This window comes from Agelaius tricolor, unplaced genomic scaffold, assembly GCF_023055355.1.
Source record: "Agelaius tricolor isolate 1412-34295 unplaced genomic scaffold, bAgeTri1.0.p SCAF_103, whole genome shotgun sequence".
NCBI classification, from domain to species: Eukaryota; Metazoa; Chordata; class Aves; order Passeriformes; family Icteridae; genus Agelaius; species Agelaius tricolor.
The window spans coordinates 26,876-52,650 of NW_027269363.1; the positions used below are offsets into that span (position 1 = coordinate 26,876).

A 25,775-nucleotide genomic window follows, 5' to 3' on the forward strand; every position below is an offset into this window, starting at 1 on the left:
ATCTAATCAGAGCTCTTCAAACACCTTCCCCTTCCCCTTTTTCCATCCCTCTGCTATGGACTCACACTCTTTCCCCCATGGGAGTTTTTCTGCAGACACACCAGCTAATTGTGAGAGGAGAAGGAATTTCCATCCTTTCCTATGATTTTTTTTTTTGTGGTCACAACCAGTCATGAATGCAGAACCATGTGTATAAAACATTATTATGAAAGTTGCCAAAAAAAAAAAAATTTGAGTACAGTGGTTGAGATCTGAGTTGAGATCTTTCACCGCGGGGAGATTGTGAGATGATCCTCTGGACGCAAGACACCACTCAAAATGGAATTCTCCTTTACCTTTGGAATTCCTGGCACTTTCTCACCTCTGACTTTGACTTGGAATGTTGTTCTGTCGTCCTTTGTCTCGCAGGTGTAGCTGCCTTGGTCTTGCTGTGTCACCTTCCTGACGATGAGCTTGCGTTGTGTCCCCTGGCAGACGATTGTTGTCCTCTGGTCCTGCTTCACCTCAGCCTGATCCTTCCTCCACACCACAGCCCCACCTGCAGCTGACACCTCACACACCAGCTCCAGGCTCTCAGAAGGACTGACTGACACTTCTGGAGTCGTTTTGGGCTTGTTGACGAAAGTAACAGCTTCATCTGGAGTGGAAAAGAGAAAAGGGTTTGTGCCTTGGTGCAGGTTTATCTGCACAAAGTTAGGATACAGTGGTTATTGATCTTTATTCCATTATCACACACTCTTGATGCCTCTCGGACAGATGGTGCAAACCCCTCTGATCTTCAGATAATTGCTCTCAATTACAGTGAAATCCCCTTCATCTGCCCTACATCCTCCTGGATCTTTCAAATCAAACAGAGACGCCCTCAAGTTGCTCACACTTCATTTACCACTCCTTGATTCCAAAGTCAAGCAAGCTCTGGGGGATATGTGTTGATGTCTGAGGGCATAAACAGCTTTGAAAAGACCAGGGAAGTCTCAGAAAATCTAATTAGAGGTGTTGAGGAGCCTTTTTAAAATGTTTCTGAGCCCATTCCTGCAGCTCCTTGTTCACAGTACCAATCTTACTGGACTAATTCTTCTCCAGGCCAGGGCACATATGGGATAATCTCATTGATAAAATATTCTCCAAGTTGGGAAAAAGCTCTGAGCAACCCAGTCTAGTGGAAGACATCCCTGCCCATGGCAGGGGGTTGGAAGGAGATGGTTTTTAAGGCCCTTTCCAACCTAAACCAATCCATATTTCTATGAATATAGGAGTCAATAATCTCATATCTTTTGGTTGAAACTGATCTTCCCAGCAGAGAACTCAGAACTGCTCACACAGCTCAGTGGAGGTTCCTGCATGGATAGCTCAGCCCAAACCCTGCTGGCAGCACAGACAGAGGCTGGGCAAACACAGGGTATTTGTCATGCAGGCAGCAACAACACAACATTTTTATCAATTGCAAACTGATAACAATTGCAATTTTACCGCTTTGCAAAGGTAAAAATCAAAGATTGCCTGTCTTTGAAGGCAATCAAGTGAAGACAGAGAACTTGGCAGGGATGGAACTGGATGAGCTTTAAGCTCCTAACCCAAACCTTTCTGTGATTCTAGGATTTAGCAGACACCAGTTTTCTTTGCCTCAGCCATGTGATAGGAGTTACAGGTGAGATTCACCCAACCTGCCCATGGCCAGCAAAAAGTTGATACCAAGTTCAGGCAATCCTCTGTACCTGATGCTCAGACAAAAGCACAACCAGAACACTTCCAAAATCCATCTAAGACAGCATAAATCAGACAGCATAAATCAGATTGCACAAATTGCCTTTTGAGGGGTCAGGTAGGGCATAGCCTGGTTTCAGACCAGTTTTTCAATAAGTCAGGGACTGGGAATTACACTCCAAGAGAAATTGCATGATGTTGGATTCTCAGAAAAGAACTGCAGGTGAGATGCAGAGTGAGCACCTGAGCAAACACCACTCCCTCCAGCTCACTAAATCCTGCAGCAATCCCTCCAGACAAGCGCTGTCCTAAATTAATCAGCTTCGCTGAGTCTTTAGTTAGCTCATGGACAACACCAAAGCAACCTGGATATTCTGTTACAGGTCACAGGCACTCAGTTGTGACTTCTCTTGAATTGCATTGTACTGCAGACATGCCAGGAGAAGCTTTCAGGAGTGTTTCAATCTTAAATTTAGGACCAGGTTAAAAATTAGGCTCCAGGCACAAGGCAGAAAACCCCATTTAGGATGAAAGTTCCCACAAGCATGCAACTCGAATCAGTTGAATTTCACAGATATTGAATTTCACTGATGAGTTCTCGTGTCACTTTATACTCTGGCTCCATCCTGGGCTGGAATGCAGTGGTGACAAGCATTTCTCTTCTGGGTTTGGCCTGACAGCCACGTGCTTTGTGTGATGGGCACGTGACACATGGAGTCACAGCACCACAGGGAGGGATCCCTGAGATCACGGTGTCCTTTGGGAACAGCAGGAGATGTTTAACTCTCAAAATCAGGAATTAAACTTGTCAAAGGAAACTCTCACAGCAAGGCTTTGAACCCCTGACTGAGGTGGTCCTAAGGTGATGCACAGGCTGAGCTGAAAGAACAGAGGCCAGATGTGGCTGCCAGCTGTTCAGCCAGCATTGTGTCTGGGTTGTGCTCCAGCCCTGGAAAAAGCTTGGCTGACTCAAAGAAGGCGCAGCATTGTTACATTATTTACCCATACTCTGGGTTTGCACCAGGATCACAACACGGGTCAGGATCTCAGAGCAAGGGTCAGAACCTCTCCAAGTGTTGTGCAGCCTTGGCCCGAAGTTCTGTCAGTTTGTAAAGTAGGACAAGTCTAAAAAGTAAAATCCTGTGTTCCCCACACAGACTCTGATCCCACACTTGCAGTACAAGCTTACCTGAGACTTTTAAATCAAAAGTAAGGGTGTCATCCCCGATTTTGCACGTGTAAGTTCCTTCATCTTCCTTTGTCACAGCCGAAGCCACGAGCTTGTGCAGTTTCCCTTTGTCTTCCATGGTGAATTTCTTGCTGGCTGTGATCTCCTTCCCATCTTTGTACCACCTCACCATGATGTTGGCCTCAGAGGTCTCAGACACAAGCTCAGCCTGTTTCCCAGCAATGGCCTTGACAACTCCTCCAGTTTTCTCTTTGTTCACAAAGTTTGCAAGTGCTGAAACAAAACAGGGACACAGCTCTGGTAAAGAATTCTGTGCACAGCAGTAAAAATGTACATTGACATCTACATTTGGTATTCATGTATCATAAGACAAAATCTATTTATTTAATTATGGATCTAATCACTAGATTTCAAAGCAGAAGCAGACAAATTTCCAACTATAATCCTGATTATCCCATGTCCAAAAAGCAGAGCACATAGAGGGCACAAGAGGCTGAGTCAGGGAGAAGAAGCCCCAGGAAACAGAGCTATTATATTATTAAAAGATATTATTAATATATTATTAAAATATTATTTTAAAGGGAGGTGAGAAAAGAAATAAACTGAAGGTAAAGCCAGGAAGGTTATTCAATCATTATATTGTAACCACCTAACAAATAAATTTACTCTAGAAGAGGTTAAAAAATAACCTAGATAAATTAAATTACCTAAAATTAATAACCTATATGGATATCTCATAGGACTAAAATGAATATAAATTTATTCCTGGAAATTAACTGGGGCATAGAAAATAAACAATAAATCTGGCATCATATTAATGTGGAATGAAATAATTGAGTCACCAATTGCCTCAAAGCAAAAAAATTCAAACCCTACCAATATCGGGATGGGATGGGAACGGATGGGAAGGGATGGGAAGGGCACTGCTGAGACATTCTTTCCCCAGCACTACTGAAACTCAGTCCCACAGGTTCAAAGTTGTGGAGGAAGAAGAGGGAGATGAGTTCATTCATTCACCTTTCCCTTCCCCAGAAAACCAGAGTGCAAAATACAACCAGAGCAGCCTGAAGGAGCCGTCTCAGATGTCCCCTGTCACCACGGGAGGTCATGTGTCAGAGGGTGCCTGGCAGCGGAGCTCAGGGCACTGCAGTGACAAATGGCAAGTGCATTTCTGGCTGGTTTGGGCAGGAGGCCCAGGCAGTGACACAGTGGCCATGGCTTGGCACAGTGGCCCCTCAGCAGCCACGTGATGCCCACGTGCCACTCACAGCTGATCTGCTCCTCAGATGATTCCCTGTGGCTGATAAAAGGTGGTGGTGATGGAAGGTAAAATGTTGATACAGCATTTGTGAGGCTCATCCCACAAGGATGGGAGGTACCAAAGGTGATTCACCAGGAATCGAGCTGTAAACAGCAGACTTTAAATCACAGCTTGTCAATGCAGACTGACATTATTATTATTATTACTAATTTTATTATGTTTTACGTTGTTTTATTATGCCATTATTATGTTATTTTCCTATGTTTTATGTCGTTTTATTATGCCATTATTATATTATTTTATTATGTTTTTATGTTGGTTTATTATGTCATTATCATGCTATTTTTATTATGGTTTTATGATGTTTTGTTATGTCATTATCATTATGTTATTTTAAATAATAACATTGATCACACATTTGATAGGCACACCACAGTGAAAGCCACATGGAAACATCCATCAAGTAATTCAAGTAAATGTGGGCAGAACTGTCAGCATGAAAAATGATGCTAAAGAGGCAGAGCAAGAGAGGAAAACAAAAAAATCAAAATCAAGATCAGGTGCCAGTTGCAGACAGAAAATGTTGTTGGAGAGTTTTTGTTTTTCCCTCACTTTTGGTGACAGTCTCACAACAGGCTGGACTGGCCATGGGTTAGACTTTGTGCTCTGAACCTCAGCAGACATCTGATGATCCATGTGAGGAGCAGTCTGGGGATACACTGGGGGTTTTAGGCAAAACCTGATCCCCTTCAAGGCAGAGACAGCTTTGCTCTAGCTCATAAAATCTTGCACAGATGGGAAGGTTTGCAAGAAGGAGGCTTAATGCTGTTGGTTTCAGGGTAGAGGTAGAGACTGCCATGAAAGGAAGGACAGCCAAAAGAGTAGGGCAGCTGTAAAACAGTGCTGATTCAAGAAATATCAAAATAAAGTGCCACCTTGCTATTTTTTCTACACATCTGAACACCTTGTAAACAGGATGTGCCCTGGAAAGGTCTTTTCTCTTATCCACCACAGTACTGACAGAAAATTAGCAAAAAAATCCTCAAACAAATAGTAAAAGTAAAAAAAAAATTAAATTAAAAAAAAGCCAAACAAAAAAAAACAACAACCAAACAAAAGAACCCCAAACAAACCCCAAATCCCACAATGCCAAGATGATCTTGTACAATCAGAACTGAAGTCTCTCTTCAGTGACTTGTCTGATGTCACACAGCAAGTGTGGGACAGACATGGGATCCTGTGTCATGTCCTGCCCCTGGGGCTGGATTTCTTCATCTCAAGAGCACTTTTCCCTATCTACCACTCAGCCTCACCAAATTACACCCAATTCCCTGGAATATCAAGATGCCAATTGGAGTGAAAGCACAGCTCTCAGCACCTGGCCATTTGCTGTATTTGCTCCCCAGTTCTGCTGTGGGACACATTATCAAGGCTGGATGATGTTGATGGGCAATTACCCAATTCCCTCTGGAGTCTCCCTTTGTGTCCTTGATGGCTCCACTGGTTTAGGGCAGGAGCATCATCAGTGCAGAGCAGCCCAGGCAGTCACTCACCTTTCACTGAGAGCTGATAAACCATTTTATCCCCTTCACAGACACACTCATAGACTCCAGCATCCTCCTCAGCAGTGCTGCGGATTTTCAGGATGTGCCTCTTCCCCACAGTTTGGAACTCGTATTTTTCACTGGCCTTGAGCTCCTTCCCATCTTTCATCCACTTCACAGTGGCCTCTGTGTCTGAAAGCTCAGCCTGGAGTTTGGCTTCCTCCCTCAGCCGAGCTGAGACTTTTTCTACGTCTTTGGTCTTGTTGGTGAATCTCACTGCAGCTCCTGCCAGGACAAGAGGCTTTGTTATCTCGAGTTATTTCATGATAACTTTTTCCTGATACAGGCTGCTGTAGACTGGGAGGTCTCTGAAGGTGTTAGATCCTGTTCCTGTCCTCACACTCTGTTGGAGCCCTGGCTGCTGAGAATTTCAGATTTCTGTGCTGCCAGGCACTGACCCCCAAGAGAACACTGCACTGACCTGAGGCTGTGGAGAAGCTTCCAAAATGGAATGACAGAACTGGGATTGTGGGTGTGGAGTTTGGATAGAAGTGTGTGATATCACAGGGTGGGAAACTCAGAGTTTAAGGGTTTAGAATACAGTAATGGATATAAAGCAAGATGGAGATTTTGGGGTGGAGGTTGGTCCTTCTTCTTCACCTTCTTCTCCATGGATTTGTGTGGTATTGTGTAATTGGATAAAAAAGTCCCCATTGGGGCATGGGTGGTTGGTTATTGGGTTAAAAGTAAAAATAATTTCAGTGTCATTTGTTAATTGGACAGTTTATCCTTCAAAGGCCTTGCAGAGAGAGAGATGGGGCTCCATTTTTAGTTTGTTGGAGTGAAGTGCTGCAGAACTCAGGGTTTGTGAGAACTGTAACAACACTCATGTCAATACTGTGCATTCTTTCTCAGTTCAGAAAACTTGATCTGTTTTAACTGTCAGAGTTACTAAGAAAAAAAAACCCAACACATTTTTTCTACTGATAAATAATACTCTAAACATGATTCTGCAGAGATCTTCTCCCAAGCCAAACATATCCTTCCAGCATAAATAATTCATTATGAATTGATTATGTTTTGCCTTGCAATGTGGTAGGTACAGATGTTACTGTCATTTCATAGAGGAAACTTTGGTCTTAAATCAAGCTCCAGCATACTAACTTTATATCCCACACATGGTGGACTAAAAAACCTACAAGAAAAGCATTGTTAGTAATGAATGCTCTTTTACTTTTGAAAGATTATTACAGTCAAAGAGAATGGTCAAAGCTAGAGCTGAAATTATGACTTTAAGGTGAATTAGTGGCAGAGTTGGTGACAGAGTGCACTGAGAGATGGTTGAGAATGACATCAATTTGACAGAAATTCATGAGCTGATGTGAAGCAATCTAGTTCAGATAGCACCAGCTGGCCAGATGAGCTCACTCTGAGCTGTGAGGTCATTACCAGGACACACATTAATCCTATGACACAATTTCAGGGGCTTCCCACAGACCAAGGAAAGCCTCCTGCCCCAGTTTTAATCTTCAATTCCCAGCAACCACCCCCTGAGTGGGAGAAGAATGGATGACAATAAATGACAATGACAATAAATACCTCTCACTCTCATCTTGGTGCTGGTCTCAATGTCATTGGCAACAAATTTCACTTCTGCCCCATCATCTTTCCTGGTGACGTTTTTTATGACCAGGGTGTGAGTGGTTTGGGTTCTGTTGATGATGTAGGTCTCACTTTGCTGTAGGACTTTGCCATTCAGGTACCAAGTGCCAGAACATGTCTTGGTCAGGTCAACTGTGAACGGGGCATCCCCTCCAGGTGCAACTTCAGCTGTTGTCAGGGGGTTCTTCACAGCCAGGACAGGTTCTAGGGAAGAACAACACACACCTCTGAGAACAACACTGTCACAGAGGATAACTCATCTTAGGAACCAAATTGTCAGGGTAAAACGTGAAAATTAATTAATGCAGCTTTATAAAATTCTCATGCACTGAAAGAAAGGCATGGTTGGTCTAAAGGATTTGTTTCCTTCAGCTGCAGGTAATTGACCTCTGGAGTGGTGTTTTTGCAGGTCTAGAAAAACAGGCATATTTAACTGATATTTTTTTAATTCCTAAAACGCATAAAGGCCTAGAAACACCTAAGAAACACCTAAGTCCCCTACAAGTGTGTTGTTTATTAAATAGCCAATATTATTCTTAGATTTCAGATGGAGGGACTGCTAGATATCCCTATGAGTCAGTTCTAAATATTCTAGGACAATTCAGGTGTGTTCAGACACTGAGGGACAAGGATGACACAAGCACAAGACACAGCATGATCAAAGTTTGTGTGGGTCTTCAATATCTGTACAGATATTTTCTAGTGCAGTGATTCAAAGGAAGAAGAAATCCCCTTGCACCCAATGATTCTATGGGCACATTGGCACCCTAGAAATAAAGCAAAACCCCTGGATTTCTCCTAGAAACTCTTAGATTAAAGAGAGACTGGCTAGAACTTGGTTTTCATGATGGTGTGATCACCCATGAATATTCTCTAGGTGCAAGATCAGTATCTCATGTCTCTATATTGAAAATTGTGCTGTAAGGCCATCTCAATTTTTATTTTCACTGCAGGTGCAGAAGCATTTACAGGTTTAAGGTCCAGAGCAGGGAGCTCTGCCTCCCCCACAGCCTGATGTGGGATATTGGAACATGAACACACCCACAGCTCCGCCACAGGAACCCAGCCACCCTCACTGGGGTGGGTTTGGGCTTTTTCCTTCTGCCCTTTGCTCAAGGTCAGCGGTTGGCACGAAGCAGGAGAACCAGCAGTGAAGGCAAAGAGGATTTGCTGGGCTATTTCTCCATCCTCAAAGCCACAGGAAATGTTTTCAAAGCACCCAGGTGTCCGACCACCCCGTTTAGTGCCGGTTTCGTGCTCACCGAGGTGCAAGCTCCCAGGGAACTCCAGGTAGGGGCTCTGTCCATAGGCATTGACAGCAGACACTCTGAACTGGTAGTCGGCCTCTTCTGGCAGGTTGCTGACCGTGAGCTCGGGGCTGGGCACGTGGGACTCGTGGCACCTCACCCAGGTGAAGCCGGTGAGTTTCTTGCGCTCCACGATGTAGCCGTCCACCGGGATGGGCCGCTCCATCCTCGGAGGGGACCACGCCAGGGTCACTGAGGTTTCTGTTTTATTTTTCACCACAGGGTCAGCTGGGGGTTGGGTGGGAGGCTTTTTGGGAGCTGTGCAAGGGAAGGAAACAAAACAAAGCAGAGCAGTGAGTTACATCAGAGGGGAAAAGCCAAAATCACTTACACCGGGCTAAAAGTTCATCTTGCTTAATAAACCTCAATAAAACATTGATGTGAGATGGAAAAGAAAGAGAATGGATGGAAGATGCTTTGAGGCTGTTTTAAACAAAGATCACAGAATCATTATCATTCCAGATCAAGCTCAAACTTTGATGTCCAATACTTGTATTGCACAGCTAAACATATGTGATTTCTACACTGTCACAGACATATTTTATGAAAATCCTTTCCTTAGGATTTTTTCTCTTCAGAAGCTGAGAGGCCTCAGGAACAAAATGTAAACAATAATTTTCTGCTGCTGTAGAATGCAACAGGTGCATCTGGGATTGGTCTCATAGAGCTGTTTCTAATTAATGGCCAATCACAGTCAGCTGGCTCGGACTCTCTGTCCCAGACACAAGCCTTTGCTATCATTCTTTCTTTTTCTATTCTTAGCCAGCCTTCTGATGAAATCCTTTCTTCCATTCTTTTTAGCATAGTTTTAATGTAATATATATCATAAAAAAATAAATCAGCCTTCTGAAACATGGAGTCAGATCCTCGTCTCTTCCCTCATCCTCAGACCCCTGTGAACACGGTCACACGACAAAATGTTAAAACTGTCATCACAATCAGAGAGTCTTCAACAAACATTTTGTAGGTTTAAATCTTCAGTGCTGGATATAGACCCACATTTCTGCCCTTCATAGCTCCTGGGCAAAGCAGACTAACACTCAGCTTCTTATTTTCACTCAGAAGATGGGTAAAACCATCAGCAAAGGTTGTTCAAATATTTTAAATGTTATGGAGAGCCTGGCTAGTTACACAGGCTTGCATGCTCCCTGCAGCCCCCTCATCTGGGTATCTGTCCTGCTCCTGAATTTTGTGCTATCCCCCCCAGAAGCCATAACTTTATCTCCCAAGAGTGATATTGTTTGGGATCTTTGTTTTACTAATTTATGCAGAACCAGCTTCTGGGACTGGGGAATTAACTTCAAAAGGAAACAACAAAGATGTGTCCCCACCATGAGAACCTACAATTGAGGAGATGTGCCTATTTTATGGTACCTGAGGCTACAAACATATTCCTGCAGGCATTTGCATAATGAATATTTATTTTCACCCTTTAATTCCTCTTGAACCCTTTAGAGAAAGCTCAAGTCCCATCAGGATTATTCACTATGCGCTGCCACTTATATGGTCAAGAGGAATTACCTGATGTGCTCTGGTTACACCTCTACTGACATGGCCCAGGCTTAATTTCATTTAATTTTGGCTATCTGAAAGGTGTCAGGGTTAAGTCAGTCAACCAGACTCCAGCTGTGATCCCATGAGCAGCACACTCAGGAGCAATTAATCCAGCTTAAAGAAAGTGTGGGAGGGGGGTGAAACAATCACACAGTGGACATACTCAAGAATTCCTGACTGTAGATGGAGTCTGTTGTTGAGTCTAAACTAAAAACTGAGCTCTGGGACAACTCATCTCCTTCCTGCCTCAGTTTCCCCATCTTTAAAATGAGCTTGGTTTTGCATTATTTGCATTATTTGTCATCTTGCATTAACAAAGCAAGATGACAAATAATACACAAACATGGCCTGTATATTATAAAAGATATCAGAACCACCACCAATCTCACCCAGCTAATTGAAAAAGATGTGGACACAGCACAGAGGATTCTCCAGGCAGTAAATCCGATATGCACAAAGTGTAAAAATAGGAAATCTCAAGGCGATATGCTTTTCCTTCCTTACAGAAATAGACACAGAAGTGGTTTGGGGTGCACAGTTACCAGCCTGTCAGTAACTGCTGGTCACAGATAGATGTCAAAGGTCCCATTAGGGTAACATTAAGCTGAACACTAAGCCCTGGAATGGGATCTCTTGACCTTGCCATCAGAAATGGTAATGCAATGTTTTCTTCAGCAATACCTGTTTGTGGCAAGGCAGTTTCTTATAATTTCTATTCCATGAATCAATCCTTTCTTCATAAGTTAAACAGCAGGGTCTGAAATCAAACTGAACTTTATTGCCCCCATTGCATAGGTGCTTGTTTGGATGGTACAAGTTTACAAATACCTTAGAAACTGTCACAAAACCAAACGTGACACTTTCCTCATTTTTTCCTCATTTTAGTTCAATGGCTTCAGAATGCCCTAACCAAGTTTAGATAACCAAACAGTTACATATCTGTTAAATAAAAGATTCCTTTTTGCCACTGACTGATTGCAGTGGTGAGAGAAAAGAAGAATTACTCTCCCCACATTGTGACTGGAGCGGGTGATTTGTTCATATATGATCCAGAACTGCAATAGACCCAGAAATCATATGTATTTTTGTCTTAAATAAAGCAGATTCCAGCTGGGAAATGCAGTGTCATCAAAATAATGCCAAATAAAATTAGGCAACTTCACCAAAATTTCATTTCAGGTTCAGTCTTGATGATGTTGCACCTGCTGCTACTGCTCTGCCAAGTAAGATAAGTTTGTGCCATGGTCTTTGCCCAATGCTGCTTTCACCCAGAGAAACCATGGATGCTCCACCCCTGGAAGTGGTGGAAGCTGGGGGTGGAGCACCCATTTGAAGGCCAGGCGGGACAAGGCCCTGACAATCTTGGTTTGATGGAAAGTGTCCCTGCCCATGGCATGGGATGGAATGAGGTGATCCCATCCAACCCAATCCATTCCATGGCTCTATAGATATTCTCTCTGTTTGGATCCCTCCAAACATCTCACAACACTCACAGGCTGGCTGTTGCCTTTTTGTGGCAGACATCAAACCCTCAGCTGGTTTTGGACACCAAAATGATCACGGTGTCACTCAAAACAACAACAGCGCCATGGGAAGACACAACACCAAGGCCAAACTAAAGAGGATCTTACTGGTCACAGTGAACTGGGTGGAAGTCCTGTTTGGATCCCTCCAAACATCTCACAACACTCACAGAGAGGCTGTTGCCTTTTTGTGGCAGACATCAAACCTTCATCTGGTTTTGGATACCAAAGTTACCACGGTGGCACTCGAAACAACAACAGTGCCATGGGAAGACACAACACCAAGGCCAAACTAAAGAGCAGCTTACTGGTCACAGTGAACTGGGTGGAAGTCCTGTTTGGATCCCTCCAAACATCTCACAACACTCACAGAGAGGCTGTTGCCTTTTTGTGGCAGACATCAAACCTTCAGCTGGTTTTGGACACCAAAACTACCATGGTGTCACTCAAAACAACAACAGCGCCATGGGAAGACACAACCCCAAGGCCAAACTAAAGAGGAGCTTACTGGTCACAGTGAACTGGGTGGAAGTCCTGCTTTCATCAGCCTGGAAGGCAATCTCCCCAGCATCTTCCACCTTGCACTCCCGGATGGTCATGGTGTGCTGTTTGCCAGAGCGCGTGATGGAGATGCGGTCGCTGGGCTTCACTTCCTCTCTGTTCTTCAGCCACCTGACGTTCTGGCAGTCGTTGTCCAGCTCCACGCAGAAGGTGGCTGTGTCCTTGATGAAGACAGCAGTTTTCCGTGGCAGTTTTTTAATGATGTTCCCTTCAGATAACAAAATAATCACAGTCAGCAAATGACAGATATTAAACGCTTTGGACCATCCAGACTGAAACAGGACTAGCCCACACCCAGTCAAAATACTGTAGACACCATGCAGGCACCTGAAAATAAATTCCAAGGCTCTGAGTCACACAGAACAGATGACCCCAAGGACTTATTTTGGCCTTCAAAGAGAGAAAAGCAAATCTTATTTGACTGCAGTCACTCAGGTTTCTTGTCTACCAAGCAAAGCCAGATGCTGGTAAACATAAAATATATGTGGCCTTGCAAGAGAAAAGATTTTATAGCTTTTATTGTCCCCATATGCTGGGGATTCAAATTAAAACTTTTGCTGAAGTAGGTCAGTCTTAAGCCAGACAGGTCTCTCCTTTGCCTTTAGGATTTCACCTCCACCAAAGTCATATAACCATCATGGCAGATACAGAAGTTACCTGAATTAATGAGAAAGACACTGAAAATCTCAGGTTTCTTCTTAGTGTCAGCACAGAAATCCACATTGAATGAATTTACGTCCTTTCCAAGTGACTGTAATTATCATCACTTACTAGGACCACCTCAAAGCTGTAAGATGTGAATATTCATGGAAAAGATTGTACAAACCACAAGGAGACCACCCCAAAAGACCAACAGTGACTAGCTCCAGCTCCAGAGTAGTCCCTGAGAGGTGAAAGAGGCTTTGCCCAGGCAGATCACCCAGAGCTGTTTAATAGATAGCATTGCTGAACTCCCTCATAAAGTAACAGATCAAGCACAGGTTCCACCACAAGATTCAAGACCTGATTCTCTGCTTATCCTCCTCCTTGACCTCTCTGTCCTCATCCCACAGCTCTTTACCTCTGGCCAAGCTCTCGCATTGTCCCCACCCCTCCTTGCTCTCTCCAATCCCCTCCCAGGGCAGGCACAAGGCTCCCCCAGGAAGGCTCTGTCTCCTCTCCCTCCAGAAAGCTCCACCTGGCTCAGTCACTCTCTTTTGGATGGAACATACCATTACAGCACAAACAAGTGAAAAAAATGCCAGCTGTCTCATTGGGAGCAAACACACGGGGTGGGCTGGTCCAGACCTAACAGAAGGTGCAACAAAAAGATGTCAGTCTGAGCTCTCCCATGCCTCTGGGCTAAATTTTCCCTTCTGCATCCACCTCTGTGCACTCTCAGCTTTTTACTGGCGGTACAAAAAGGAATTGGCACAAGGATGCACATCACCCAGCTTTCATGCAGCAATGTATATATGAGGAACTCCTTCTGGTTTCCCTGGGAGTATACTCAGGCCTCAAATGAGTGAGGACAAGATGAATCCTTAGCTGTGGCAGCCTCCAGTGCCTGCAGCTCTGGGGTTTGTGTCTACTCACTGAGAGACACCCACACCATACCCACCTACACCAACTCCCACTCCAGCCTGAACCACCAGACTCAGGACACCTGGCCATGGCCATGCTTTGTCCTTTCCTGTCAGAACCCAGGACATTCCTCTGGCTGTCCTGGAGTGCCAGGACCCCTGCCAGGGGGCTCAGAGACCCTGGCACAGAGCCCAAGACCCCTGTGGGTTTGATTATGACCCATGGAGCAAATTACCAACCTTATATGAGGATCTGCAAGCCACAACAGTTTAAGTAGAATGATAGTGAATTTATCACAGGGTGAAAATTAGATTTTGGGGGGTTTTAGAATGGGGGTTCAGGGGGCAAGATGGAGGGAACTGGGTGTGTCCAGCCTTTCTCCTTCTTCTTGGCCTCCATCTTCTGCTGTGATGGTGGCACTTTTGGATTGGTTTAGAGTAGAAGCTCAGTGTCTAACACAGGTGATAGGTATTGGAAAGTAATTGTAAATATTGTACATGTAGTTTTTAGTATAAAAAGATAACACCGCCCCAGGGGCAGGCAGAGTGCCTCTGTCTGTCCTGCTGAGCAGACCTCAGCAGGCCAGGAGAAAGAATTTTATAGATAAGGAAAAATAAACAACCTTGAGACCGAGAACTGAAGAGCTCTGACTCCTTTGAGCGCTGGACTGGGAAAACAGACTTTCCAACACATCTCGGGGTCACTCTGACCAGCTAGAGTCCCAAGAGTTTCCTTGTCCCCTTCCTAAACTCCAGAGAGCAGCTCCAGCTACCAGGAATCTGGAGCTGTGTTTTCCAATCTAAACCATGCTGGTGTTGACTGCAGCCTGCACCACACATCTGGCCACAAACCACTGCTGCTAAGCCCCCTTTCCACTGTGGTCAGCACCACTCCTGGACAAGAGTCACCACTCTGTTCACTGGACAAGATGGGTGTGACAGTGCCAGGGGACACATCTGATGCTTGGGGTCATGTTAGGGTGATGCCTTAGGATTTAGCTTTTATATTTTTCAGATCCTGTACTGCTTTAGGGTATAACTCTAAAACTCCATAGCCTGTCAGCTCCTGTTCTCCTGTTTTATTCAGACAAAACAATTCCTCTCTAGGCCTGAAACTCAGGGACACCTGACTGTCTCAGGCCCTGAGAGATGTAAACAGTGAATTCCCCTCAAGCTGTGTAAAGGGAAACACAGGTTGGATATTAGGAAAAGGTTTTTACAGAAAGGGTGATAAAGTTCTGGAATGGCTGCCCAGGGAGGTGGTGGAGTCCCCATCCCTGGGTGTGTTTAACAAAGCCTGGATGTGGCACTGGGGGCCAGGGTTTGGTTGAGTTGTTGGGGCTGGGTTGGACTCCATGATCTTGAAGGTCTCTTCCAACCTGGTCATTCTGGGAATTCTGGCAACTGCAAGGAGAAGACCTGGAGTAAATGACTTCATTACCTGAAGCTGTAATTGGAGGATTAACCCCTGGAATGTAAATGGACCAAACTTGTAGCTGTGTGAAAAACTCATGGCCATCATCCATCCTGGGTGTAGCCCCTCTCAGAGGTTTCTGACTGCCCAAGGTGAACCTACTGAAGGCCTTTAATAAACACTCACTTTTATTTTCTTAATCTTGCCTAGACTCTGTTTCAGGAAGCCACTCCAAGGCATCAAAGAGAAGTCTACAGGGCCAGGCCACAGCTGGAGGGAGCTTCTTTCAGCACGGGTTCCCACTGTGTGACATTTTGTACAACACAGCCTGTCCCTGCTGTGCGGCCCTGTGTCCAGAGACACCCTGCCAGGAGCCCTAAGGACCACTGACCACACCTTCACACCACAAGGGACTCTGCTCCTCTTCAGTGCCCACATGGGCATGGCAAGCCCTGCTCACAAGGTCAAACCCAGAGCCTCGCGTGTGAATCCCACACTTTTGGCCAATCTGAAATACCAAGAGCTGTTCTTACCTGTAGTAATGTGCCCTCCCCCCTCCCCTCTTTGACAGAGTGACAAAAGTGTCCTTTGTCCCCTTAAAAAGGAAAGAAGCCCAGAAGTTTCTCTCCTCAATTAGGTAAAAAGACATCTCATAGGGCCTAGGGGACTTCACCTCAAACTTAAGGATAGCTAATTGGACAGAAGCCAAAAAGGTCCTGCCTGAGCAATTTACTAAAAAAAGAAAAGAACAAAGAAACTAATCACTTTTGTGAGGTGTTGTACCAGGGGCAAGGAACTCTTGCACCTGGCTTGGTTTTTCTGTAAAGAGCTTTGTTATTTTGCCTTTTATTAAAAGCTTTTTGTTTCACACACTACCACAGAAGCCATCCTGCTGATTTTATGCCTTCTAAGGTAGCTGAGCAATTTACTACAAGAAGAAGAGAACAAAGAAACTAATGGCTTTTCTGAGGTGTTTCACCAGGGGCAAGTAACTCTTGAACCTGGCTGGGTTTTCCTCTGTAAAGAGCTTTGTTATTTTGCCTTTTATTAAAACCTTTTTGTTTCCAACACTACCACAGAAGCCGTCCTGCTGATTTTATGCCTTCTACAGTACCTGAGCTATCTTGGGTGTGAAACAAACCTCCAAGAGCTTATGAGACTCAGCTTGAGGAGGCTCCTATTGCACTTACCTTGGACAGAGAGCTCTGCAATGGTCCTGCTCCCTTCCTTCATCTCACAGATGTAAACAGCATCATCATCCGTGGTGACGTTCTGCACGGTGAGGCGGCGGTAGGTGCCCTCCTCCTCGATGTTGTACTTCTTGCTCTGCTGCAGCTTGGTCTCCTCCTTGAACCAAGCTGTCTCTGTCCCAGCCACGGGCACTTCGCACTGGAACGTGGCAGATTCCTTCTCCCTCACCTCGAGGTCCTTCAGCTTTGCCTTGAAGGGTATGGTGGGTTCTTAAGAGGGTAAAAAAGAGGAAGGAGAATGAGACATGAGAACAGGTTTAGATGGGAATTTTGGAAGAAATTCTTCTCTGTGAGGGTGGTGAGGCTGTAACACACATTGTCCAGAGGAGCTGTGTTGTGGTGTTGAGGATGAGGTGAGAGATGAGAATTGACTCTAAGTTTTTAGAAGGCTGATTATTATATTATACCATATTATACCATATTATACCATATTATATTATATTATATATTATGGGTGTGGTGTGTTATACTATATGAAATTATATTAGACTATACTATATGAAATTATATTATACTATACTATATGAAATTGTACTATACTATATGAAATTATATTACATGAAACTATACTATATTATATGAAATTATATTATATGAAATTATACTAAAGAAAGAGAAAGGAGACAGTAGAAGGTTAGACAAGAATGATGATAAATCTGGTGACAGACTCAGAGAGTCTGACACAGCTGGCTGTGATTAGACATTAAATTAAATCAATTTACATATTGAGTAAACAATTTTCTAAATTATATTTTAAAGCAGCAAAACATAAAGAAGTTGAAGCTTCTCAGCTTTTTAAGAGAAAAAAAATCTTAGCCAAGAGATTTTTCAAAAAATATCATAGTAGCAGAGCTGTGGCTGCCCCATCCCTGGAAGTGGTCAAGGCCAGGTTGGAGTAAAAGGCCTTAAAAAGAATCCTTCCAGATTTGGTTTAATTGTGACCGTGTTCACAGGGATCTTAGGATGGGGGAAGAGATGAGGATCTGACTCCATGTTTCAGAAGGCTGATTTATTATTTTATGATATATATTACATTAAAACTATACTAAAAGAATGGAAGAAAGTATTTCATCAGAAGGCTGGCTAAGACTAGAAAAAGAAGGAATGATAACAAAGGCTTGTGTCTGGGACAGAGAGTCTGAGCCAGCTGACTGTGATTGGCCATTAATTAGAAACAACCACATGAGAGCAAACCCAGATGCACCTGTTGCATTCCACAGCAGCAGATAACCATTGGTTTACATTTTGTTCTGAGGCCTCTCAGCTTCTCAGGAGGAAAAATCCTAAGGAAAGGATTTTTCATAAAATGTGTCTGTGACAGTTTAATGACAAGCTGGGCATGGGACACATCACAGGGCAGGAATTCCAGGTGGGAGCGAGCAGCTGAGCTGGTGAAAGAAGCAATGTTTTAAGGGTCTTAGAGCAGAAGTGATCTGAAGGGGCACAGAGAGCTCTGAGGTGGCTGTGCACAATCAGATGTGCACAAAAGGAGTTCTCTGTTCTCCCCACCAGCCCCAAAGGCTCTGTATCAGCTTTTGCCCACAAAAATAAAAGAAATAGAGACTGAGCCCCAGTCTCCCAACTGCCTGAGCACTCCTCCAGCAGTGAGGCTGGGGGCCCAACCCAAGCATGGATCAAACCCACCAAGCAGCTGCATGACAGTGAGGGAAGTCATTTTATGAGCTGAACAATGACAAATTCCAGCGACAGCTGCGCTGTGACATCACCCTGATACCCCAGCCCAAAAGTGGGGAAAGGGGAGCTGGACTGAAGAGCACAGCTGGTGGTCAGGGCCACGGGACTGGTGCCACAGTCATGTCACACACTGGATTAGCCAGTGCTGAAACACTGCTGATGCTTTGTGAGGGATCATGCCTGCATATGTACTGTACCTTCATCTCCCAATAACAGCTGTGCCAGCTCCCAGCTGGTTTTTGTGACTCCATCCCGCCTCACCACCCTCACAGTAAAGAATTTCTTCCTAATACCTGATATAAAGCTCTCCTCTTTCTGTTTAAATAAGATACCAGACTCTAAAGGCTTGACACGACACCTGGAGGGAGCAATGCCATGGACTACCTTTGTTATCCTGAGGGCAAAACTGGACTGGGAGTCCATACAATATGTCCAGGAACAGGAAGGGGACATTAACCATGTCAACTTGGAATTTTTTTTTTTAAATGTTATGCCCAAATACACCTCAGTTTAAGGCAAGTCAAAGTCTTGCCCTGAAAAGCCTTCAGCTATGGTTACACAGATGTGTGTCACAGATACCTTTTATGAAAAATCCTTTCCTTAGGATTTTTCCTCCTGAGAAGCTGAGAGGCCTCAGGAACAAAATGTAAACCAATGGTTATCTGCTGCTGTGGAATGCAACAGGTGCATCTGGGATTGGGCTCATGTGGTTGTTTCTAATTAATGGCCAATCACAGTCAGCTGGCTCAGACTCTGTCTGAGACAGAAGCTTTTGTTATTCATTCTTTCTTTTTCTATTCTTAGCCAGCCTTCTGATGAAATCTTTTCTTCTATTCTTTTAGTATAGTTTTAATGTAATATATATCATAAAATAATAAATCAGCCTTCTGAAACATGGAGTCAGATCCTCATCTCTTCTCTCATCCTAAGCCCCCTGTGAACACGGTCACAGATCTGCTCTGCCCACACTCCATATGGTGATTAGCCTTTTTTTCTTTTTTTCCTGATTTTTTTTTCAGGATTAAATAAGATATTATGATGAAATTTTCTATTCTGAGGGTGGGCAGGCCCTGTCACAGGGTGCCCAGAGCAGCTGTGGCTGCCCCTGGATCCCTGCAAGTGTCCAAGGCCAGGCTGGACAGGGCTGGGAGCACCCTGGGATAGTGGAAGGGGTTCATTGCAGGGGTTGGAAGGAGATGAGGATTAAGGTCTCTTCCAACCCAAACTATTCTGGGATTCTGTGAGGCCAAGCAAGCTTTGATCAGAGGGATGCAGCCCTCTGGCAGGAGGGAGGCTGGAGCTGCCACTGGGAACACTCAGAGCTGCACAGGGGCCAAAAAGAAACACAAGCTGCACCTGAGAGGCACACAAGTGTATTCCCATACTTGGAGCAGCTGGCCATATCATTAACCCCTCTCCCTTTACAGTCACTAAGCAGTACCTAAAGTAAAAAAAAAATAAAAAATAAAAAGCTGTTCCAGGAAAAAGCTCTTAAATGTTCACGCACCGCAGGGTTGGTTGACTCTTAGGAGCATGCTGCAGGAACAGCACTGCCCTCCCAGCCAGGGAAAGGCAGTGCAAGGCTATCTTTGGCAGCTTGGGGTCACAGATATCCTCTGAAAACAACTCTGCTTTCGTCCTGCACACACATCTTATCTCCCTCTGAATGGAGCTTCGGAGCAACAGCAGCTGATAAACTGAACTGAAGCCTGGGGTGAACCCAGCCCAGGGCTTTTGGAGATATCAGAGTGGTTCCAAAACCCACCAGCCTCCTCCTCCTCCTCCTCCTGAGCATCCCTCCATGCTCTTTGAAAGGTCTAGGATGTGCCTGGCCAGGCAGAGGGGGTAGATTTGGGTCAGGGGACTACAGAAGGACCAGAGGTCTCCTGAGAGCAGGCATCCCAAACCATCTGGCCCATAACCAGCAGCACACCCAGGTCAGAGAGGTGCAAATAAAACAGAAAATAAGAGAGCTGCCAAAGCCTGCCCACTGGGGAAAATGTGAGAGCCACAGCAGAGCAAAACACTGAGGGAGCACAGAGCAAGAGCAGCTCATGGAATTAGCAGGAAACTGCAAGAATTTGGATCAGAGATTCATTTTGCTGCCTATCCTGAGGAGATATTTCTCCAGTCTATCATAGGCTTTTTTGCTTAGTCCCCAGCAAGCAAACTGGCAATGAGAGGATGTTATTTTTAAAAGGCAAATCCTGCTAACACATATTTTGCTAAGAATAGGTGCAGCCTGCAAAGAAGCCCAGTGTTTTCTTAACCTTATCAAGGCCCATCTGCCCTCTGGACCTCAGTTTTTCACTTGCCTACATTTCCTCTTTCTTAATGCTGGAATTCTCACATTTATTATTCCAGAGGCAAGTTTTCCCTCTGGTCAATGAAAATAATCCAGGAAAGGTAAGAATATGGAAAACCCTCCCAGTAAGAGCTGGCTAAATGTGAATTGAAAAGCTTCCACCATATTCAGCCTTTGATCTTCCTAGTTACTGTGCTTTCCCAATTTTCCTTTCTACCTCCTCATTTCTCAAGTTGCAATTCTCTTTCAGATCTCCAATGTGACTGCCATGACAGTGACCATCCAAAATCCCATCTGATCAGAGGGAGAATGAGGTTGCCTCAGCAGCAGGGTGTTTTTCCCATCTCCATCCTGCTTGGCTTGCAACCTTTAACCTTCTCATCCAGTATCTGGTTACTTTATTCAGGGACTCCAGTGAACACGGCTTGGCCCAGGGTGGAGACCTGAATTCTGTTCTCACCAACTTTACACATGGCCCAGGGAAATCTCCAAAGCCTTCAGCAAAGCCAAGCTGGTTATTTATGTTCCTCCCATCCTCCTCACTCCTTGATTTGTTAAAGGTTTATTCTTGGGCACAATTCCCCCAATTCCTTTTACAGCTCACATCTCAGTGTACGGATTGTGATTTTATCTCCGTTCCAGACACATTTCTGAATCTAATCAAGCTCCAGTTTTCCTTATTTAGGAGAATGATTCTTTGCCCTGTAGCCTTTCTTTGTTTAAGTCTGATTCACCAAATCTCATTTAGGAACAGCTCAAAAAAAATCCCTTTTTTTTTTTCTTTCCAGCTCAGTGATCTTTAAGGCACAGGCTCAACAAAGAGTTCACAAATGTTGGATTTCTGTCCTTAGGTCCCTAGGATATAGATTGACAGAATATAGGAGGCTTTCTATGGATGTCCCATCCCTGGAAGTGTTCAAGGCCAGTTTAAACAGGGCCCTGAGCAACCTGGTCTAATGAGTGCATCCCTGCCCATAGCAGGAGGTTGGAACCAGATGTCCTTTGAGGTCCCTCCCAGCCCAAACCATTCTGATCCTATGATTCTAGGGGTGGCTGCTTGGAGAATTCACCCTCTCCTACATGGCTGAGCAAAGAGAAGTTTGCATGGCAAGATCATCTCCCTCCCTAAGCCTGACAGCAGATGAACCACGGCATCACCAGTGACACAAACAACAGAATTAAAAGCTCAACAGAATTAAAAGCTTTTTTTCATCTGCTGCATCATTCTGACTGTCTTGGTAGGGCTGAGAAGAACTTCAGGGACTGAGCCACTTTCCAAAGGAGAGTCATTTATCAGGGCCTAATTATAACCAACACACGTAGATTTTCCATGGCAGCCTTGGCCTGGACAGGGAGCCAAACGTGGCACAGCATAAAAAATAAACAATCCATAAACATTTCCACTTCAGCCTCCTGACTCACAGGCAGCTCTGGACAATGGACAGGGATCAATAACCCTTTCCCGTGGTGCTTGCTCCCAGACTGGCTGCTCCCCTTGCTTTCCTCACCCCCTTTGGAACAGGTTGCAGCCATGAGAGCAGTAAGATAAGCACAGACAGAGCAGGGGGGGGTTGTTTTTGCAAGGTGTTGTGCAGGGAAATGAGTTTGATCCATCCTCAAAGTGATCCCCCACCAGGGTGAGGGCCAGGATTGATCTCTAGCTCTGAGTCCCAGCTCAGGAGGGAATCACAGCTTTATGGAACAGGACAAATGCCCTTCCCCAACCACTCAGCACCTCCGAGGGACAGCAAGGGGTGGGACAAGTGTCAGTGAGTTCCACGGATCAGGTGTCCCTGATGGGCACAGGGACTGAGCTGCTTTCCAAAAAAGGGAAAACAGAAAATCAAGTAACACCTGAGAGGCTTAAAGATGATTGTGGAGCACAGATAATTCCTGCTTAATTGTGTTTCTAATTTATTTTGCTGCCAGTGAAAAATCATCCGTTTTACCACTGGAGTGGCCAAATCTTTTGTCTCTGACAGCTCATTTACAGGTGCTACCTGGATTCCAAACTGCCTGCTGTCCCCATGCCAAATGGGCGAGCAGCTGGAAAATTTAGAACTTCCTGGATTGTTCAAGGCCAGGTTGGATGGGGCTTGGAGCAACCTGGTTTAGTGGAAGGTGTCCCTGCCCCTGGCAGGAGGTTGGAATGCAATGATTTTTAAGATCTCTTCCAATCCAAACCATTCTGGGATTCTGTAAAAACTATGTGTCACACTTTGGTTGCCATTCTGAAGAACTAGGACTGACCTTCACAAGTGTTGAGTGACTCTCTGAAGGCAAGTTCTTCACCACTGACTATGGCAAACAATGGCATCCTGGACCTGGGAGGTTTTCTAGGATTCAAGGAGCACAAACTATCCAGCAACCCAAGCTGGGAAAAAGCTGAAGAGCCTGGCAAGAACCAGGCTGCTGGTGGGTCACTGTTCAGGAAAACTGAGCTGGACTGTAATTAGAGTTGGAGTAGGTCCCCCAGGGGATCTGAGGCAGCCTGACATGCTCATCTTGTAGGGAGGGGTTTCCACTACTACTACAAATGGCACGTCTGAGTAAACCCCCTGGTGAATACATACCCAGATGTGATTAAAGCCTGGAGGGTGAGACAGGGCATTGGCAGTCACTGACCCAGAGCATGGAAAAGGATCTCTTACATCACTGTGAAAGCAGGACTGACAGGAGCCTTGGGGATCTGGTGCACCCCAGCTGCCCCACAACCAGCTGATACCTTGTGAGGGCTGACCTAGAACAGAGGCTGGGCAGAGCTAAAGAATAAAGCAGGGATTATTAGGAGGCTTCAATAGATCCACCTTGGGCAGCACAAGAGCCCAGCCAGGGCTGTACCCCAGGAACTTAAAATGGCCCCAAAATGCACCAGCGCTCCCGGGCTCTCTCCCTGGGATCAGTTCTGCTCCATTTGCATCTTGCAGTTCATTGTCCCATTCCAGCTTTAGCCCCTGCAGTCCCACCCTGCTTGTTTTTCTCTCTCCAGCCCACAGGGTTTGTGCTCCTGGGGCTGAGATTTGGATCATTTGTCCTTGGTGCCCAGCTGGAGCAGGAATTGTTTTGTCTCCCTGCTCTGTGCACAGAGCTCAGCATGGCCTGATGTGAAGCCCAGACCCACACACTAAAGCAGCACAGAATCTGAAAAATATAAAAGCTAAACCCTGAGGCATCACACCCTCAGGTTCTGCTTCACCCACCCCTGCAGGCACCTCTTTACTGCCCTTCCTAAGAACCACCAGCAATGGGACTCTCTCCCCCGGTCATCTACTCAAGTGCACAAGCCCTTTCTACCAGGAGAGCTTTATTCAGCCTTTCCCAGCTTGGGTTGCTGGATTGTCTGTGCTCCTTGAATGCTCCTAGAAAACCTCCCAGGTCCAGGATGCCATTGTTTGCCATAGTCACTGGTGAAGAACTTGCCTTCAGAGGGTCCCTCCACACCTGTGAAGGTCAGTCCAAGTTCTTCAGAATGACAACAAAAGTGTGACACATCTAACACCCTCCCCTGCAGCAGTTTGGAGGCAGATGTTTTGTTCATACCAAACCACCCACCCCACCCTAATTCAAGGGTGTGTCCTTGCAGGCACATCCACCCTGGTGAGAACCACATGCACCCACCTTTGACAGTGACCAGCACAGAGCTGTAGGTCTGCCCCGCCAGGTTGGAGGCCGTGCAGGTGTACAGCCCGTTGTCCGTCTGCTTGCAGAAGAGGATCTTCAGCACAAAGTTCTCCTGGTCATCCTCATAGATAACATGCCTCCGGCCTTCCACGATGACCTCGTTGTCCTTCTTCCACACAATCACGGGCTTGGGCTCTCCTGTCACGTAGCAGCTGAGCTTGGCGTGCTTGCCCTCGGTCACGCTGCAGGTGCGTGTCAGTGTCCCGAGCGCGGCATTGCGCGCGCCCTTGGCCAGCCCCGCCGCCCGCTCGTAGTCCCGGGACAGGCCGTAGCCCAGGCTGGACAGCCCCTCCACCGCCGAGTAGGCAGAGGAAGAGTCCAGAGTGCCGTGGGAGATGTCCATCTTCCTGATCTCCTCCCGCCTCTTCTGCAGGTGGGACAGCAAGGAGGCCGTCTTGCCGCTGCTGTCGGGGTTGGAGGAGCCGCGCGTTTCCACCACCAGCGCGGCTGAGGCGCTGGCGGAGCCGATGAGGTTCTCTGCCCGGCACGTGTAGGTGCCACTGTCCCCCAGCTGGGCACACTGGATGGTGAGAGCGTTGGACTCGCCAGCAGACTCGATCTGGAAGCGCCCAGCATCTGCTTTGTTCCTCAAGTATCTCCCATCCTTCTCCCAGTTCACCGAGAGAGGAGGGCTGCCCTGGACTTTGCATTTGAACATGACGTCTTCTCCCAGGGTTACTTTGATGTTGGAAGGTTTCTGGATGAAGTAAGGAGCTGACTCTGTGACCGTGGTCTCCTCTCCCACCTTGATGCTGACAGCAGCAAAAGCCTCCCCGATGGTGTTCTTGGCCCGGCAGATGTACTGGCCACTGTCCTCCAGGCTCAGGTCGTAGATGGTTAGCCGGTACAAATCCCCATCCTCTGTGGTTTTAAACCTTCCCCCAGACTGCACTGGGAGTTTATCCTTTTCCCAGCTCACCACTGGGATGGGGTTTCCAACAATCTGGCAGCTCAGGGTGGCGTCCTTCCCTACAGACACCATGAACGCCTTGGGCCGGGTCAGGAAGCGCGGGACCCCGCTGAGCGAGCTGTAATCCATCCTGGCTTCCTTCCTGCAGGGAGAGAGAGAAAAGTGTCAGCAGAGAGCAGGGCAGAGGCTGCACCCAAAAACAAAAAAATCACTGCAGTCCCCTGGTATCAGGGTGTTTGTCACCTGGAACCCCCATGTGTGATGATGTTTTCCTCATCTTCAGGATGAGGGAAGAGATGAGAATCTTGACTCTGTGCTTCAGAAGGCTGATTTATTATTTTATGATATATATTATATTAAAAGAAAATTATATACTAAAACTATACTAAAAGAATAGAAGAAAGGATTTCAACAGAAGGCTAGAAAAGAAAGGAAATAACGATAATAAAATCTTGTGATTGACCACAGTCCTGACACAGCTAGACTGTGATTGGCCCTTAGTTAAAAACAATTCACATGAGACCAATCAAAGATGCACCTGTTGCATTCCATAGCAGCAGATAATTATTGTTTACATTCAATTTCTGAGCTCTCTCAGCTTCTCAGGAGCAAAATCTTAGCAAAAGTATTTTTCAGCAAATACTTCTGCGACA

At 45.6% G+C, this 25,775-nt stretch overlaps 1 protein-coding gene across 1 annotated transcript in view; it reads right to left on the reverse strand.

The window, feature by feature from the left end:
• The window catches only part of OBSCN (obscurin, cytoskeletal calmodulin and titin-interacting RhoGEF), a 51,567-nt gene extending 26,316 nt beyond the window's left edge, over positions 1-25,251 (reverse strand). The window contains exons 1-9 of the mRNA XM_071419274.1: positions 24,560-25,251; positions 24,150-24,445; positions 16,472-16,741; positions 12,253-12,513; positions 8,623-8,925; positions 7,298-7,564; positions 5,708-5,980; positions 2,894-3,166; positions 362-637 (exon numbers count right to left, since the gene is read on the reverse strand). Of these exons, the coding sequence (XP_071275375.1) occupies positions 362-637; positions 2,894-3,166; positions 5,708-5,980; positions 7,298-7,564; positions 8,623-8,925; positions 12,253-12,513; positions 16,472-16,741; positions 24,150-24,445; positions 24,560-25,251 (2,911 nt within the window). The remainder of the gene's footprint in view (positions 1-361; positions 638-2,893; positions 3,167-5,707; positions 5,981-7,297; positions 7,565-8,622; positions 8,926-12,252; positions 12,514-16,471; positions 16,742-24,149; positions 24,446-24,559) is intronic.
• Positions 25,252-25,775: the final 524 nt, after the last annotated feature.